General features: G+C 46.2%; 1 protein-coding gene across 11 annotated transcripts in view; it reads left to right on the top strand.

Annotated features, from left to right (window-relative positions):
- c2cd5 (C2 calcium dependent domain containing 5) overlaps window positions 1–15,357 on the top strand; it is a 32,827-nt gene extending 17,470 nt beyond the window's left edge. For 2 of the 11 annotated variants that reach the window (XM_056282610.1, XM_056282615.1), the window contains 19 exons: window positions 220–334; window positions 684–773; window positions 901–1,012; window positions 1,152–1,231; window positions 2,025–2,211; window positions 2,321–2,485; window positions 2,984–3,028; window positions 3,632–3,772; window positions 3,877–3,940; window positions 6,735–6,796; window positions 6,893–6,991; window positions 7,197–7,286; window positions 7,415–7,493; window positions 7,619–7,708; window positions 9,603–9,635; window positions 9,956–10,087; window positions 11,870–12,063; window positions 12,159–12,305; window positions 13,178–15,357. In XM_056282610.1, coding sequence (XP_056138585.1) covers window positions 220–334; window positions 684–773; window positions 901–1,012; window positions 1,152–1,231; window positions 2,025–2,211; window positions 2,321–2,485; window positions 2,984–3,028; window positions 3,632–3,772; window positions 3,877–3,940; window positions 6,735–6,796; window positions 6,893–6,991; window positions 7,197–7,286; window positions 7,415–7,493; window positions 7,619–7,708; window positions 9,603–9,635; window positions 9,956–10,087; window positions 11,870–12,063; window positions 12,159–12,305; window positions 13,178–13,303 — 2,051 coding nt within the window. In that variant the 3' untranslated portion in view covers window positions 13,304–15,357. Of the gene's footprint in view, window positions 1–219; window positions 335–683; window positions 774–900; window positions 1,013–1,151; window positions 1,232–2,024; window positions 2,212–2,320; window positions 2,486–2,983; window positions 3,029–3,631; window positions 3,773–3,876; window positions 3,941–6,734; window positions 6,797–6,892; window positions 6,992–7,196; window positions 7,287–7,414; window positions 7,494–7,618; window positions 7,709–9,602; window positions 9,636–9,955; window positions 10,088–11,869; window positions 12,064–12,158; window positions 12,306–13,177 lie in introns of those variants that run through there. The other 9 variants (XM_056282613.1, XM_056282617.1, XM_056282611.1 and 6 more) reach the window with 8 other exon arrangements.
- The last annotated feature ends 1,420 nt before the right edge of the window (window positions 15,358–16,777 follow it).

Consider the following 16,777-nt stretch of genomic DNA (forward strand, 5'->3'; position numbering starts at 1 on the left):
AGTACACCAGTCTCTGTTTTTCTGCAGCCAGGTTTGCATTCAGTCAACCAGAGCAGTAATCCTATTTTGGTAATGGCTAACTACATATCTGTCTTAGCCAACAATGAACTAGGTTCAGTGTTAGCTTCTGTTTGTCCTGTATTGTTCAGTTAGGTCTTTTTTGTGGATTGTTGGGTTACACGTGAGTGTGTGCCTGACTACATATTGTGTGTTTTGCAGATGAGCCAGAGACCCGGGATGCGTGGTGGGAAGAGATTCGCCAGGAGATCAAGTCTCATGCCAAAGCTCTGGGCTGCCATGCCGTGGTGGGATACAGTGAGAGCACCAGCATCTGGTTAGTACATGCATACATATACTAGCTCACATACACACACACATCTCTGCAGTAATACTCAAGTAAATGCTTTGTAGTATCTTTTAGACAATATCATGGAGCCCCAGTCAGTTAGTACAGCTTACAAGAATTCACACATTATCAGTGTCCCTTTTTTGATTATTTCATTCCTCTTAGTCTGTCATTTCATTCACTCTCTGCTTGAGCAGACAACCCCGGTGTTACCAGGGGCCAGTTTCTCAAAAATCTCTCTCCATCACATACACAACACATCCTCACACACAAACAAGTGGTTCACATTTTGTGTAATATTTCCTGTTTCTTGTTTTTCTACCTGCTCTTTACAAAGTGAGGAAGTGTGCATCCTCTCGGCATCGGGCACAGCAGCCATCTTGAATCCTCGGTTTATGCGTGAGGGCTGTCTGGACAGTGACCACAGGTTGTAGTGTGTGTGTGATCATAATCATGTTATATTAATGTTGAATAGTGTTTGATTCAATTGAAATATGTCCAGCTGAGAAGAGCCGGGGAGGCTGACACCGGACTGTGAATATGTTGTTCCCCAGGTTTGAGGAGGCATCTCCCCCAAGCTGCGGCTTCTGTCACATACCCTATGATGAGTTCAACATGCCCTTTCCCGCCCAGCTCACCTACTGCTACCACTGCAGGCGACAGAAGGTCTCATACACACTCTGGTCTACAAATGCATCACACTGTGTAAAAGATGTTGGGTTTAGCTGTGTGAAGATAAACCGAGGTGAGAGCACTTGAGGATTGTTTTTATTTTTCTCCTTCCTTTTTGTTTTATTTTCACAAGGTTCCTGATGTGCTTTTTACAAGCATTGACCTGCCACCAGAAGCTGCTGTCACCGGGAAAGGTTGCCTCATCCAGGCCAGGTTGAATTTTTTACTCTTTAGTCTTCTTTTGATCATTGTTTTATTGTGTATTATCAAGATAAATTCTAGTAATTTCTGTAGGGAAAAATACAAAGGGTCATTAAGTATTTCAGTTAATTCTTCGCCATGTCAAAAATGTAACACTTGGGTGTCCAGGTGGCGTGGCGGTCTATTCCGTTGCCTACCGACACGGGAATCGCCAGTTCAGATCTCCGTGTTACCTCCGGCTTGGTCGGGCGTCCCTGCAGACACAACTGGCCGTGTCTGCGGGTGGGAAGCTGGATTGTGGGTATGTGTCCTGGTCGCTGCACTAGTGCCTCCTCTGGTCGATCGGGGCTCCTGTTCTGGGGGGAGGGGGAACTGGGGGGTAATAGCGTGATCCTCCCATGCGCTACGTCCCCCTGGTGAAACTCCTCACTGTCAGGTGAAAAGAAGCGGCTGGTGACTCCACATGTATCGGAAGAGGTATGTGGTAGTCTGCAGCCCTCCCCGGATCGGCAGAGAGGGTGGAGCAGCAACCAGGATGGTTCAGAGAACGGGGTGATCAGCCGGATACAATTGGGGAGAAAAAGGGGGAACAAAAAAAAAGTATTTCAGTTCTTTGTCATGTCAAAAATGTAACACTTGTCCCAGCAACATGGCTGCTGGCAGCAAAGGGAAACTCATTCAGCTTTTTTTTTAACAAGTATTAACTTTGATTATGGGCTAAAACTTTTCTCTGAACATGAAAATTAAGTATTTTTGAGGGAAAATGAATGACAGGGAATTAAGAAAAACGTGTCTGGTCTTCAAGGCTTTGCCGTTCCAAGAAGAAGGCCCAAGGAGAGGTGAACGCCACGGCTATCTCCAACCTGCTGCCATTCATGGAGTACGAGCTGCACACGCAGTTAATGAACAAACTGAAGCTTCGCAGCATGAACGCTCTGTTCGGCCTGCGGATACAGATCAGTGTGGGCGAGAACATGCTGCTGGGGCTCGCTGTAAGTTTACAGTCTCTTCATGTGCAACGAGGGTCGTCTGCCGTGGATTTCATTTGTTGGTCGTAATATGTTTCTTTGTGTTTATTTTTATTTTTTCTGTTTAATTTAGTCTGCTACAGGAGTGTATTTGACAGCCCTGCCCGCGCCTGGCGGGATTCAGATTGTGGGGAAGACCCCTGGCGACGTGAGCAATGAGCAGCACATCCTGGCCATCCAGAAACAGATCAGCGACACCATAACGAAGAATAAAGAGCTCTACCAAATAAATCCCCCGGTGAGAGGCGCGAGAGCATGCAAACTGTGATTCTGAGAGAAAACTAGCTTCTGTCGTTTAGAATGTACGCTGCCATTTATCGCAGCAGATTTCCATTGATTAAAACGGTCTGTACAGTAGTGAATTTTCATGCAAACAGCCAGGATGTCTAGCTCTGCGGGGCCACATTTCATTGGTCACCCTTCCAGTTCAGCCTTCTTAAGATACGAAAGATGAAAATATAAATCTCCCATATTTACTTTGTCGAGTCATAATTAAAACATTGCAGTTTTTAACTATTGGAGCCTGTAAATGACAAGAAGAGTGACATCTCTTTGGATGCCTGTGGCATTAAGGTGTTTCAGTCCTGGCCACGGTGCTGTTTTACAACTATATAAAGCCAATACATTAGTAAATGAGTCTCGGCTTTGCCCCGAGTTAAAAAAAAAAAGTGTGTATGATCTGTTCTCTGTGCATCATGATAAACTTATCCCTCTTGTCTCTCCCTGGTCATTAAAGAAATTATTTGCCCTGGACCCAGAAGTGTTCCACGGCATAAACATGGTACTGAGCATGCCCAGTTTCAGCTGTCAGATACAGCAACGCATGACAGATGTTTCACTCTTATTAATCACAATCCTGTGCCGACTACACTTTATGTAACAGCTCTTTATTGGGGGACAGTTGGGAGCAAGGCGACTACCGTAACCCACCCAAGATTGACCTCTTCAAGAGCCACTTACACCAGTGTCACAGTTCAAAACCTCTCGTGTCTCTGTCATACCTAATGTGACCATCTACCCTTCACATTTCACACTGTCACTCATGTCTGTTTGGTGGCTTGTTGTTTGCTCCACCCCTTACTCTTCTGGATCCATATTCAAATTAACAGATGGCTGTGTGTGTGTGTGTGTGTGTGTCTGTGTGTGTGTGTGTGTGTGTGTGTGTGTTATGTTTGTATAGCTGGTGGTGCCGCCTTATCAGATACTGCACACTCATGAAGTACTTCGTGAAGCTATGTTAAGAATATTAACCCAGTCGTTTTACTAGTCTGTCACTGTCAGGCGACAGTTGTGGGATGCAGATGGGCTCTGTTTAGGTATTGTCAGCTCTGTGTGATGTCCAGTCTGCTCACAGCTGAGCCATGGTGTGCCTTGCCTCTCCCAGGAGCTGACGGAGGAGTTGGTCGGTTCTCCTATCCCGGAGCCCAGACAACGCTCCAGACTTCTGCGCTCCCACTCGGAGAGCTCCGATGAGCTGTCGGAGCTGGACCTCTCCCATGGCAAGAAAGACGCCTTCGTGCTGGAGGTGTGTGTGTGTGTGTGTGTGTATTAGCAAAAAAAATAGTTGTATTGCTCACTATGTGGTTGCATGTAAAACTGTCCTGACATTATTTGCCTCGTTCTTTGCAGATTGACGACACTGATGCTGTGGAGGACATCCACTCCCTTCTCACTGATGCCCCTCCCCCTGCAGGTATGCACCAGCTGTACTACTACTCTCAGCTGCTCCCGTTAGGGGTCGCCACAGCGGATTATCCGTTTTCATCTCTTCCTGTCCTCTGCATCTTCCTCTGTCACACCAGCCACTTGCATGTCCTCCCTCACCACATCCATAAACCTCCTCTTTGGCCTTCCTCTTTTCCTCTTTCCTGGCAGCTCCATATTCAGCATCCTTCTCTCATTGTACCCAGCATCTCTCTTCTACACATGTCCAAACCATCTCAATTTTGCCTCTCTTGCTTTGTCTCCAAACCGTCCAACCTGAGCTGTCCCTCGAATATACTCATTCCTAATCCTGTCCTTCTTCGTCACTCCCAAGGAAAATCTTGGCATCTTCAACTCTGCCACCTCCAGCTCCACCTCCTATTATAATTATAAATATAGTTGGTTTAGAGCTGGTGCATACTTCGATGCACCAGCTCTAAACCAACTATATGTCCAAACCAGCCACATTCTTACTGTATTGCATGTAGCTGTTGCCATAGCTCAGTGCTCTAATTCAGTGATTTCTAAATAAGGGTCTTGGGGGACCCACAGTACTGCTGGCTTTCTACTCTGCTAGGTAGTTAATTCAGTTCACTTGTCAGGTATTTCAGCCATCTAATCAGGGACTTCTGACACATGCATTCGTAAGTACACCAATTGTTTTAAATAGGATGAATGCATAAATAGCATAAATTGGCACATCAGATTGCCTTGAAACTCCTCCTCTTAAGTTGACTTGATTTTGGAGTGTCAATAAAAGGAGCCAGCAACCAAAACATAACTTTTTTTGGTGGTTTCTGATGTCATAAATGACCTGTTTGGAGGCCTGCACTGCACCAAAAAAGTGTCAAATAAGGCATGTCAGTTAATGCTTTCAGCATGTACGGGCTATTAGTCCCTGTACAGCCGATAAATATAAAGATCTCTCTGGCAGAATAGAGAGCCAACAGTACTTTGGGGTTCTTAGGAACATTTGAAAACTAGTAGAGTATGCACAGAAAGTTGAATCAGTTTATCTGGACACAGCATTTATTGAGAGAAATGTTTCATCACTCATCTAAGGGACCTCTTCAGTCTCAACTGACTGCAGGTGTCCCACCCTTATAAACAATACAGTGGCATAACGACCAAAACCAACAATCAGTTTCATATGCAAATTGCTGTGACCATTAACTAGAGTTACAATGGCCATGTGTACTATTCACAGGGGATTGGGGAATGGTTGCAATCACAGCATTGTAAGATGGCGACAGCTGTACTCTTAGCCGCACCCCCCCCCCCCAGTTCAGGGATGGTCGTTCCCTCTTCACATAGATGGCCCCTTTGACTCCCTGTTCAAACCAGTGTTCCTCCCTATCAAGGATGTGCACATCCTCATCCTTGAAGGAGTGGCCACTGGCCTGTAGATGGTGTAGACTGCGGAGTCCTGGCCTGACGCGTTAGCTCTAATGTGTTGTGCCATCCTCTTGGCCAGCGTCTGTTTGGTTTCCGCAATGTACAAGTCACTGCAATCCTCTCGGCACTTAACAGCGTACACTATATTGCTCTGTTTGTGTCGGGGACCCGATCCTTGTCGTGGACCAACTTCTGGTGCAGTGTGTTTTGGGGTTTGAAAGCAACTGAGATGCGGTGTTTGGAAAATTCACATCTCAACTTTTCTGACACTCCCGCCACATACGGAGTCACCGCTGGTTTACACTTAGACAGCTGGTGTCCTTCTCCTCTCTTCGATCGGCTGGTGCACCGTTTGGATGTCTTCCTGGCTTTGACAAATGCCCAGTTAGGAAAACCACACTTAAACCAGGGCCTGTTTAATGTGGGATTTCTCCCCTTCCCCAGCCAAGTGAGTCAGTGGGGACATTGTCAGCTTGGTGGCACAGCGTCCTGATGACTGCTAGTTTGTGCTCCAGTGGCTGATGAGAGTCAAACCTTAAGTACTGATCAGTATGTGTTGGTTTACGGTAAACATCAAATGTCACCCATTGCAATTTCACAGTGTAAGAAGGCTAACCTGTCATTTTTCACATCTTCCCTGGTGAACTTGATGTGGTTGTCCACAGAGTTAATGTGGTTGGTGAAATGTGGTACAGCCTGCAATGTAATTTTAACCCATGTGTCATCCACAAATCTGAACCAATGGCTAGGTGGTGCCCATGGCAAGGACATCAGAGCCCTCTTTTCCACTTCCTCCATATAAAAGTTTTGGACTGCATTGTTGATAATGGTGGGATACCTGCAGTCAGTTGAGACTGATGAAGAGGTCGCTTAGATGAGTGATGAAACGTTTCTCTCAATAAACGTTGTGTCCAGATGAACTGATTCGACTTTCTGTGATTGCCTTACCTGGATTATTGAGCATGCATCAATACAGTATATAGAGTATTATTAATCCTCTGCCCTTCTGTGTCTCTTTCTCACTTGATCTCCACCAGGGCGGCACGGTAGCCCAGTGGTTAGCGCTGTCGCCTCACAGCAAGAAGGTCCTGGGTTTGAACCCCAGGGTTGTCCAACCTTGGGAGGTCATCCCAGGCCGTCCTCTGTGTGGAGTTTGCATGTTTTCTGTGGGTGCTCCGCTTTCTCCCACTGTTAGAATGACATGCATGTTAGGGTTGATACTCCTGTCTGTGCCCCTGACCGAGGCATGGCAAGACGAACTGGAGTTGGTCCCCGGGCACTGCACGGCAGCTGCCCACTGCTCCCAGCTACACAGCTAGGATGGGTTAAATGAAGAGCAGAATTTCCTCACGAGGACTAATAAAGTGTCTCTCATCTTGGGTCTTTAGGCTTCTACAGCTGTAACACTGAGCTCATGCCTGGGATTTACAACTGGACTTCAGGACTACAGGTCATTGAATACATCAAACGTTCTTCTTTCCTCCAAACCACCCTCTATTCTGTTTTTCTCTTTGCTAATCCCCTTCCTCTTGTGTTTATTTTCCAGATGTTTACGTCAGTGCGGGTCTTTAGGTTGAGTAATGCGACTCTTACCAATCAGGGTCTGAACAAGATCTTCAATGATCTCTGTGAGAACCTTTTAAAAGTAAGGAACTCCTGTGGGTCAGTAAGTCAATGTTTGTGTCATTATGCAGCAGTAACTCTCTCCAGGTTGGAAAGTGTTTCTACTGAGAAGATTTGTTCTCGTACTGATGTAATAGGGAAAGTATACTGCATGTGGCAGGACTGTGCATACTCGGTATCCTGTTATGATTGTAATTTGTTTCAAATCTACATGATGTGTGTGGCAGAGTTTGTACTTCAAGCTGCGTTCCATGATCCCCTGCTGCCTTTGTCATCTCAACTTCACTGTAGCAGTCCCGGAAGAGGAACTTATCCAGGTGACTGTTGGTCCTTAGTCACACAACTTGGATGAACCTCTGAATCATAAAATAATGTAAATTACAATATTGGAGGTAATTAATACAGTACCACTTTACTCTTTTTCACTTCCTGTACCCCTCTCTAGGTTGCAGTGACAGCGGTTGCCATGAGTTTTGACAAGGACCATACTCAGGAGAAGCCAGGCGACAAGGCCATCACCAAAGGTCAGGGTGATGAAGGACCTCAGGATGCCTATAAAGTGAATTAACTCTGGGAAAAAGAACCATTTTCTTGCGGCAGGAGTGTGGGACGAGGCTGAAACAAGAGTCTTTGTGTGTGCTTCTTTCAGGAGTTAGCGAGAATGAAGAGCAGCTGCAGTTTCCCCTGGAGCTGTGCACTGAGTCATCTGCCAACAATCAGCCGTTAGCCAAAATCTCAGGTAGACTTTAATCCTCACCCTCATCTTTTGCTCCCTCGCCTTCTCTCATTCACTAACAGGCCACACCCATCTCCCCCTACCCGCACTCCAGGTACAGTCTCTTTATTCACTCCAGCTGCAAAAATCTGCCAAAATCACCTGTTAATGATACCTCCAGCAGGTAAATAAATGGTAACGTCTCCTAGCCTACAGAGTCGTGGTTATGTAGTGAACTTTAGACCACTGGTTCTCAACCTTTTCAAGTTGCGACTCCCCCAGAACAATCAGGTAATCAGGTTGGTGCCCCCCCCTACACTGGGGGGGGGGCATTTAACTTGGACATTTAACTCATGACACCCCGATGCAAACACATTTGATCACTCATAAACTGTCTTCCCGAGACTGTGCAGGGATTACTGTAATATAACACATGAAAGCTACCGAACTCACACAGGAAGACCATTGCTTTACCCACAGACAGAACAGCTAATTCGATTTTTGCTTTAATTAGGGTTCTTAGATTTACTGAAATAATGGCCCCTCATGTGCATACACAATTTGACTCTCACAAACACACTCAAAATCTATTCTAACGCAAATTATACCACTAATACAGGCAATGTAATGTAAAAACTATAACTCAGTCTATATCCAGCCATCCGTTATCCAAGCCGCTTATCCGATTTCGGGTCATGGAATGCTGGAGCCTATCCCAGCAGTCATTGGGCGGCAGGCGGGGAGACACCCTGGACAGGCCGCCAGTCCATCACAGGGCCGACACATTCACACCTAGGGACAATTCTGTTCAGCCGATTCACCTGACCCACATGTCTTTGGACTGTTGGAGGAAACTGGTGCATCCAGAGGAAAGCCACACAGACCAACCCGGGACGACCCCCAAGGTTGGACAACCCTGGAGCTCAAACCCAGGACCTTCTTGCTGTGAAGCACTAATCACTGTGCCACCGCGCCGCCCCCACTGTGGGCTAGGTGTCGCAAATTGTGGTCACTTGCATGCAAGCGCGTCCTACTAAACGTTAGTCTTTGTATATCAACTATATACTTTAACCTTGTTCTGGACTGCACATGCTTTAGTCTGCTGTTGTCCTCCACGCACAATAGCCACCAAGACCGCTGGATCCCAGGGTCCCCTTAAGAAGCTGACGCTCGAAAAGTATCCCTATTATATGCACAGAAGCTGTTATTGCTGATGTGTGTCTCCAGGTGAATCATATGACACAAAATTGAATGCGTTTTCAAAGGTGACAATGATATATGTTAAATTTCTGTAACATTCAATGCCAGCAATGTTGGTTTATGCTGGCCCTGATATGAAGAATGATTATTATTATCTTCTAGACGTACATACGTTTAGTAATGTATTGCTCTCTGAGGGCACCACCGCCTTTCGTACTCTTGACGGCACAGCAATTAAAGAGACAGTACACCCTATTTTTCACATCAGGTGCACCGTGAGTCTGGACAGTTTCGTGATCGTTTGCGCCACAACCATCTGGCGACCCCCGGAAATTATCTCACGACCCCCTTGGGGGGTCCCGACCCCCAGGTTGAGAACCAGTGCTTTAGACAGCGGTGTGACATCTAGATACCAGTTGTCCCTAAGGTATAGCATGACACTTGCTGCTGATGTGAGGATGGATGATTTGGTGTAAGCCTCATAGCAGACCTTCCGTTCACATCCCTTGAGAACTGTACACGGTCCGGATTAAAAATGAATGAACCTACACAGCCATATATGTTATGACATTAGAATTTAGGCTTGGAAAAGGCATCATTCATACGAGTCCCCAAAGCAGAAAGCCCGGGGGTTGTCAGACCTCAGCATACACCCTGCTGAGTGTGGAGGTAGTTTATGATTGTGTGTGTGTGTGTGTGTGTGTGTGTGTGACAACAGGAGTCCCAGAGAATGCCGCCATCTCATCCAGGGGTAAGCTCTCCTTCTTGTCTTCCACCTCCCCCACCCCACCTCCTGGCTACCATGAAAACTACATTGCCCTGTTGTGATTTCTCATCCTTTTGTCTCTTTGGACACAGTAACCTTGCACCGCTCCCAAACGTCATCCTCTTATGTTCTTTTTCTGTTTGTTTTGTTTTCGTTTTGTTTTTGTGTCCTGTTTTTTTTGTTTTTTGTTTTTTGTTTTTTTCTCTGTTTGCGCGTGTGTGTGCGTGCGTGTGTGTGTGTGTGGCTGGCTGGTGTGTGTATGCTTGCACTGGTGTGTTCTGTTTGTGTACATGTGTTCTCTCCAGCTCCCTCCGTTGATTACGGTTCCTTTGCAGACAGATGCAGCACCTGGCTAGAGCTGCTTAGGCTGAAAGCTCACACCATAAGACGAGGATCAGTTAAGACAAGTAGGAGGACACAGTCTCTAGCACACTCTGGTGATCATTCTCACGTACACAGCGCAGTTTCTCTCACACACCCACACACACACACACACCCTCCCTGCATGCCGCCGGGGGGCGGAGTATTGTAAATCAAGCACCGGCTTATTAGCTAGAGTGTGAAAGTTGAAGCCCCGCCCCTCAAAGGGATCCCCCCTGTCGGCAGATGTGCCCCGAAGTCCCTCTGACTCTGTGACCATGGTAGTGTAAAAGGTAGAAGTATTGTCCCGCTCAGTGTCCAGCCTCTTTCCCTTAGGCGTTTGCTTTAATCTGTACAGGTAGGGTGGGTTGCAGCACAATGGTGACGAGTTGCTGAAGGCCCCCCCCCCCCTTCAATTTTTTATTTTTCTGCATATAGTGCCTATTTATTAGCCTGGTTTGCTGAATGTAGTTTTATTTGTGGTAGAGCAGAACCGTAGGCAACCTTCTCCTTCCCTTAGCTTCCCTCTTACAGTACTTTTAATTTCATCCTGTCAACAAAACATTTAAAGGTGTTCAGTAGTGTGGCGGTCTATTCCGTCGCCTACCAACACGGGGATCGCCAGTTCGAATCCCCGTGTTACCTCCGGCTCGGTTGGGCGTCCCTACAGACACAATTGGCCGCGTCTGCGGGTGGGTAGCCGGATGTGGGTATGTATCCTGGTCGCTGCACTAGCGCCTCCTCTGGTCGGTCGGGGTGCCTGTTCGGGGGGGAGGGGGAACTGGGGGGAATAGCCTGAACCTCCCACGCGCTACGTCCACCCGGTGAGACTCCTCGCTGTCAGGTGAAAAGGAGTAGCCGGCGACTCCACATGTATCAGAGGAGGCGTGTGGTAGTCTGCAGCCCTCCCTGGATCGGCAGAGGGGGTGGAGCAGCGACCGGGACGGCTCGGAAGAGTGGGATAATTGGATTGGAAAAAGGGGGGGGGGGATTTTTAAGAAAGACCATATCCCTGAATACTTGGATAGCTCTTTTAGTAATTGCTAAAATACTCCCCTTATTTGTAACCCACTGAAAGTGTTGCATCACGTTAAAGCTTGGGACGGGGGAGGATGCCTCTGTGTGAGATCTCCTACTATACCGAGTCACTGTGCAGGAGATGAACTGCAATTTAATGTGTCTGAATTGGCTCTGAAGGTTCCCGGCTCGGTGGACGTGAGCAACACTGATCGGCTTGCAGTAGAAGAAGTAACATCTTTCACACTCTCGCTCATTTACTTGTGCCCAGCTGAGCTCATAGTTGTCTCTCTCTCTCTCTCTCTCTCTCTCTCCATTTCCCAAAGCCTCTCTCACACACATCCAAACAGTCTCCAAGAAACACTACTCACTCACGCACTTCATCATACGGTAGTACTGTATCCCCAGATATGGACACTTGTAAACATACACAGCTGTGCCCAGGTCTGTCTGTCTGTCTGCAGACACTGTGTGGCTGTCTTTTTGTCCTCAGCTGCATGAGACGCATGGCAGTGCATGCTTTTTGATTGGTTATACTACCACACATCCACCATTGCATATAAACTCAGTCTTTTAAATGTAAACCATTGCGTACCCGCACTCACATGTAAGTATACACTCACTTTGGCGTGCACAGCTCTTCCCTGCTGTACAGTGTACCTGCACTCACAGCTGCGATTCCACATTTCTTCAGCCTCACAGCTCATATCTGCTTTATCCTGTATTATTTTCGAACTGTTCCCATCTCTTTTCCCTCTTGTATCCCCTTCCTTATGTCGTCCTCATCCTTCTCACGGACCCCCGCTGTGTCCCACTCCCTTGGCTCTGTCTCGGATCTATAGTCTCGTCGTCGGAGCGCTGCAGTCCACTGCCCGAGGGACGTTCCCGCTCACTGCGCTCCACCCGCTCGTTTGGCGGCAGCTCCGTCACCGTGGTGAAGATGACGCCGCTCTCCTTCCTCCCCGGGACGCGCATCATCAAGTACCTTGGGATCATCAACATGTTCTTTATCAGGGAGACCACGTCACTACGCGAGGTATGAGCGACACCAGAGGGCCAAAAATCTCCCTCGCGGCCATTGCTGACACACCTGTTGCACTTGTAACATCTGTGATGTGTGTGTCTTGCCAGGAGGGTGGCGTCAGTGGTTTCCTTCACTCATTCATAGCAGAGGTGTTCGCCATGGTCCGAGCCCATGTGGCAGCCCTGGGGGGCAATGCAGTGGTTTCCTATAGCATGAAAGAATGTGTGTTTATGGAAAACCCCAACAAGAACCAGGTACACACAAACATGTTCAAAGTTTTATTTTTGAATAGAATAGAACTATTTGTCATTGTATAAGTACAACGAAATTTGAAAGTGCAGTTCTTATCAGTTCAAAAATCAATATAAAAAGAATAAAAAAACATAAAGCACACACACACATTCATTTCTACATTCTACTGAAGACCAACATATTGCACAAAAAGTACGGAATCAAGACTTAGCAGCATTTAGTGAGGTTATGGCTCGGGGATAGAAACTGTTCTTTAGTCTGTTTGTCCGAGCTCTTATTGTCCTGTAACGGCTGCCTGAGGGCAGCTGTTCAAACAGATGGTGTCCTGGGTGAGTGGGGTCCTTGAGGATGCCATGGGCTTTTTTTTTTTTTATTCTGATTTTCTCCCAATTTAGTGGCCAATCGATCCCTATTTTAGTTCAAACACCCTCCCTCGTACTGCATGCGTTCGCCAACTGCATCTCTCCGGCCGGCAGTCTCGAAGGAGACGCCTCGCTACTTTCGTGACAAGGCGAATCCATGCCGAACCACTGCTTTTTCCGACACACCCAGAGATGCATTCACGTGACGAACACAAGCCGACTCCGCCCCCCTCCCGAAGACAGCGTTGCCAATTATTGCTGCTTCCTCGAGTCCGGCCATAGTCGGATCTGACGAGACCGGGGCGCGAACCCCAGTCCCCAGTGGGCAACTGCATCGACACAAAGCCGATGCTTAGACCGCTACACCACCGCGGACCCTAGCATCCTCAAACTTAAATCATTTGCAAGCTGATAGAAGTACAAATTCCCTTTGTATAAATTAGGTTTTTAATACAGATGTCAACATGCTGAACTGAAGTGGTCATTTACCCTCTTCTTTGTTCTCTTTCCAGGCTCAGTGTCTTATTAATGTGAGCGGGGATGCCGTCATCTTCGTCAGAGACACAGAGCAAGATGCCACGCCCCCTATGACAAACAGCGGGCAGGCCTCCAGCAGCGGCACTGATGAGACGACATAGAACCGAAACATGCTCGCTCACTGTCCACAGGATACACATTCTTCATGTACACAGTTCGAGTCTAGCCGTCCAAATATGAGTTATTTTTGTCGGCCTTAAGAATCGTACAAGCTCCGCAGGTTTGGAAGCGAGTAATTTCACATATACAGTCAGCGAGTAGTTGAGGATCTCCTTGAGTTAGATTTTTCATATTGAAAGAAAGCATTTCTGCCGAAGTCTGTCTCGTAAGCCACGTAAGGCTGACAGCCACAGCAGGCTCACATTGCTGTCTCCAGAGTCAAGTCATCTAAGAGTATTACAATGCTTCTGGGTTGAAGCCCTGACAGCGAAACAACCACACTGCAGGTGAGCTTCGCTTTAATGATTCAGCCGTCCAACAAAAGCTGCCGTCATTTTGTCTGCTGGCTGTTTTCAGCTTTCATTCCACTGGTGATGCTTAAGGCAGCTATGACCAATCTCTGTCCATCCACAGACGACACAAGTCCAAAAACGACCATGCTAATAAGGGATACAAAGGTGCTTCATCATTAATTATCTAAATGTGTTTGGATATTTCCTTAATTTTAGGCTGTGTTCTAGAGCGATATTCATAGTTTAAAAATCTGTCGGGTTTTAGAGTGGCCAGAGAGTGATTACCAAATCCCTCGAAGTATTTACATATTTCATATTTTGCCATGGCTCAAGCAGTTGAGTGGGAATATCACCTCTAAAGTTGAATTTAAATTTGCCATTCATTTGACTGTGAATGCTTATAACCCCCCTGCTAAAGCTAGAACCAAGAGAAGAAGAACGAATCCGTGACGTTGTCAACATATGATTGTTTGACGGTGAATGGGTGGCGGACCTGGGGTTTTCAAATATTTGTTTGAAGACACCCAACTGAGATTTGATTCATTTAAGTACTCATTTATAGTTTCCATTTCAGAACTGCATGTTCATGAGAAATGATCCTGGTGGCTGTTGTAGCGATCCTTTAAAGTTACGGTTTCATTGATTGGCAGAAACTGCTCCAGAAAGTATCGATAATTCCATAGCAAATTGGTCTTTTTTTTTATACATTTGGAAACAAATGATTTCGATATATCTATTCAACGTGCATTGTTCTTATTCTTATTACAATTACCGGCATAACAGACAAATTCTGTTTCGGGGTGGAGTTTGCATTAAGAGCAACAACCAGGCATTACTTGACAAAGAAGAAATTAGAATTTAATTGCGTGTGTCTCAACATGGTGACACGTAGCAAAACGGCATGTTTGTATATGCCTTTATTAACCTCATGTATGAAACGAACAGGTCAGTGTTGTCAGGAAGTGGATTGGATATGCAGTATTAGCCATGTGATGTTGCCTTATCCGGTCCAGCACCAGGGATATTTGATAGTGGCGTCGTCCCGGGTGTCAGCGTAATTCTGACTAAAGACAATTTTACGGAGTTCAGTTGTCCGTTCCGTCCCTCTACAGAGGCAACAGCTGACCAGTTGATGCTCCACTTGCAGCTCTAGGATCAGCATCTTCTCTTTCCCCCCAAATCTGCCCTAAACCATAAGCATGAGAAACATACGTGGGGGGGTGGGGGTCATAAATGAGTGTCTGACTTGACTTCCCTTCCCTTTGCCAGGATACTGTTGCCATGGCGCTCTTGAGCGATAGCCCTACGGCATACTACTGAACTGTCCAATCTAATATTCATGTCTGATGCTGGAAACGAATATGGCATCTTCTAGTTTAGGTGCCATGAGAAAACTTTTATTAGTGTAAATCTCTGAAATCGTATTTTAGTATTTTTGTAACATTGTGAAATTATATTGGTGGACTCAATGCTCATTTTGCATGTGCAATGAAATCCTTATGTTTTGACTCATATTGTGTCAGGGGATTAGCGGTACTCGGATCCATTATGCTAGTTTGTGATCAGCTTTCTTCTTGGTCTATGAAACTTGAATGTAAATACTTAGACCATGTTGCTTTGCAACTAGGAGCATGCAGACCTTCGTTTATTGCCATGATTCTATATGGTTGCCTCCTAAGTTTTGCACAATAAAATCAGTCATGAGGTCACGCTTGTCACCTTTTCTTTCCTCTGGGTATGTTGTAGAATTGCTTTTGAGCTTTTTTAAAGAAATCCATTTTAATTGCATCATTACTGATAAATTATATTCTTATGGATTATACGATATTAACTGCCAGATGCAGAGGACAGAATTAGTACAAGGATTTTGGCAGGTACTGTCATTGAATGACATGGGAGTAAAGTGTGTGTCTGTATAACAAGTGAATGATTAGTGCATTTTGCTCTTCGTGTTCATTTTATCATATCACCCCCCCTCTCGTGCTGCCTCACGTTAATTTATTTCTGTAAGTTACTTGGATTAAGTAAAGTGGGCCTGCTTTAGTTGTACTAGACTCTAGTACTACTGAAAGCAGGCCCACTTTGTTGTCTAATAATTAGAGAATAAGGTAGACCTCTAGTTCATTATACCTATATGTGAATGAGAGGGAGGACAGTGGAATGGTGAGGATGCAAGGAGTAGAGGTGACGAAGGCGTATGAGTTTACATACTTGGGGTCAGCTGTCCAAAGTAACGGGGAGTGCAGGAGAGAGGTGAAGAAGAGGCTGCAACATAAAATGTGGGGGGGGGGAGTGAAGGGGTCTGAGGAGGTGGCCATGGAAGAAGGGAGGCCAAGGTGAGGTTATTCAACACCCAGTTACCACTGTGTAAAATATAAAATTTCCTTCCAATCAGTGGCGCCCCCAAGCGGTGGCCATGGCCACCCTGATACTATCCCTGGCCCCCCCAGCCACGAGTCGCATATGCAGAATATGCTTCTGATTATGCACAATATGCTTCTATCTGATATCTTACATTAGGTGCTGTTCATTTAAATCAATAATGTATATTTTTCTTAACTCTCATATTGACAGTTTTCCACTAGGCTATACAGTATACTACAACAGCAGCATAGAATTCCCCAAATTCAGTCCTGGCTTTTGGTTTTGGTGTGCCACCCCAAGATTTTCAGTGCCCCCCCCCCCCTATGAAACATTTCTGGGGGCGCTACTGCTTCCAATATCACGTTGTAATGCTCTATAAAATTGGCACCCTTGGATTTGACTGACCCTGTGGTGGCCCGGCGGCCTGTCCAGGGTGGCCCCCCGCCTGTCACCCAATGGCTGCTGAGATAGGCTGCAGCATCCCCGCGACCCTGAGAGCAGGATAAGTGGTTTGGATGGATGGATGGGAAACAGCCCTGGTCATCTTATCATTTGACACAAGTACGTGAAATGCTAACTGGAATTGAGTGTTCATATACAGAACTACTTACTGGTTCATATACAGAACTCCTTACTGGTTCATATACAGAACTACTTACTGGTTCATATACAGAACTACTTACTGGTTCATATACAGAACTCCTTACTGGTTCATATACAGAAATACTTACTGGTTCATATACAGAAATACTTACTGGT

The sequence above is a fragment of the Lampris incognitus genome, chromosome 6 (genome assembly GCF_029633865.1).
Source record: "Lampris incognitus isolate fLamInc1 chromosome 6, fLamInc1.hap2, whole genome shotgun sequence".
Classification (NCBI taxonomy): domain Eukaryota; kingdom Metazoa; phylum Chordata; class Actinopteri; order Lampriformes; family Lampridae; genus Lampris; species Lampris incognitus.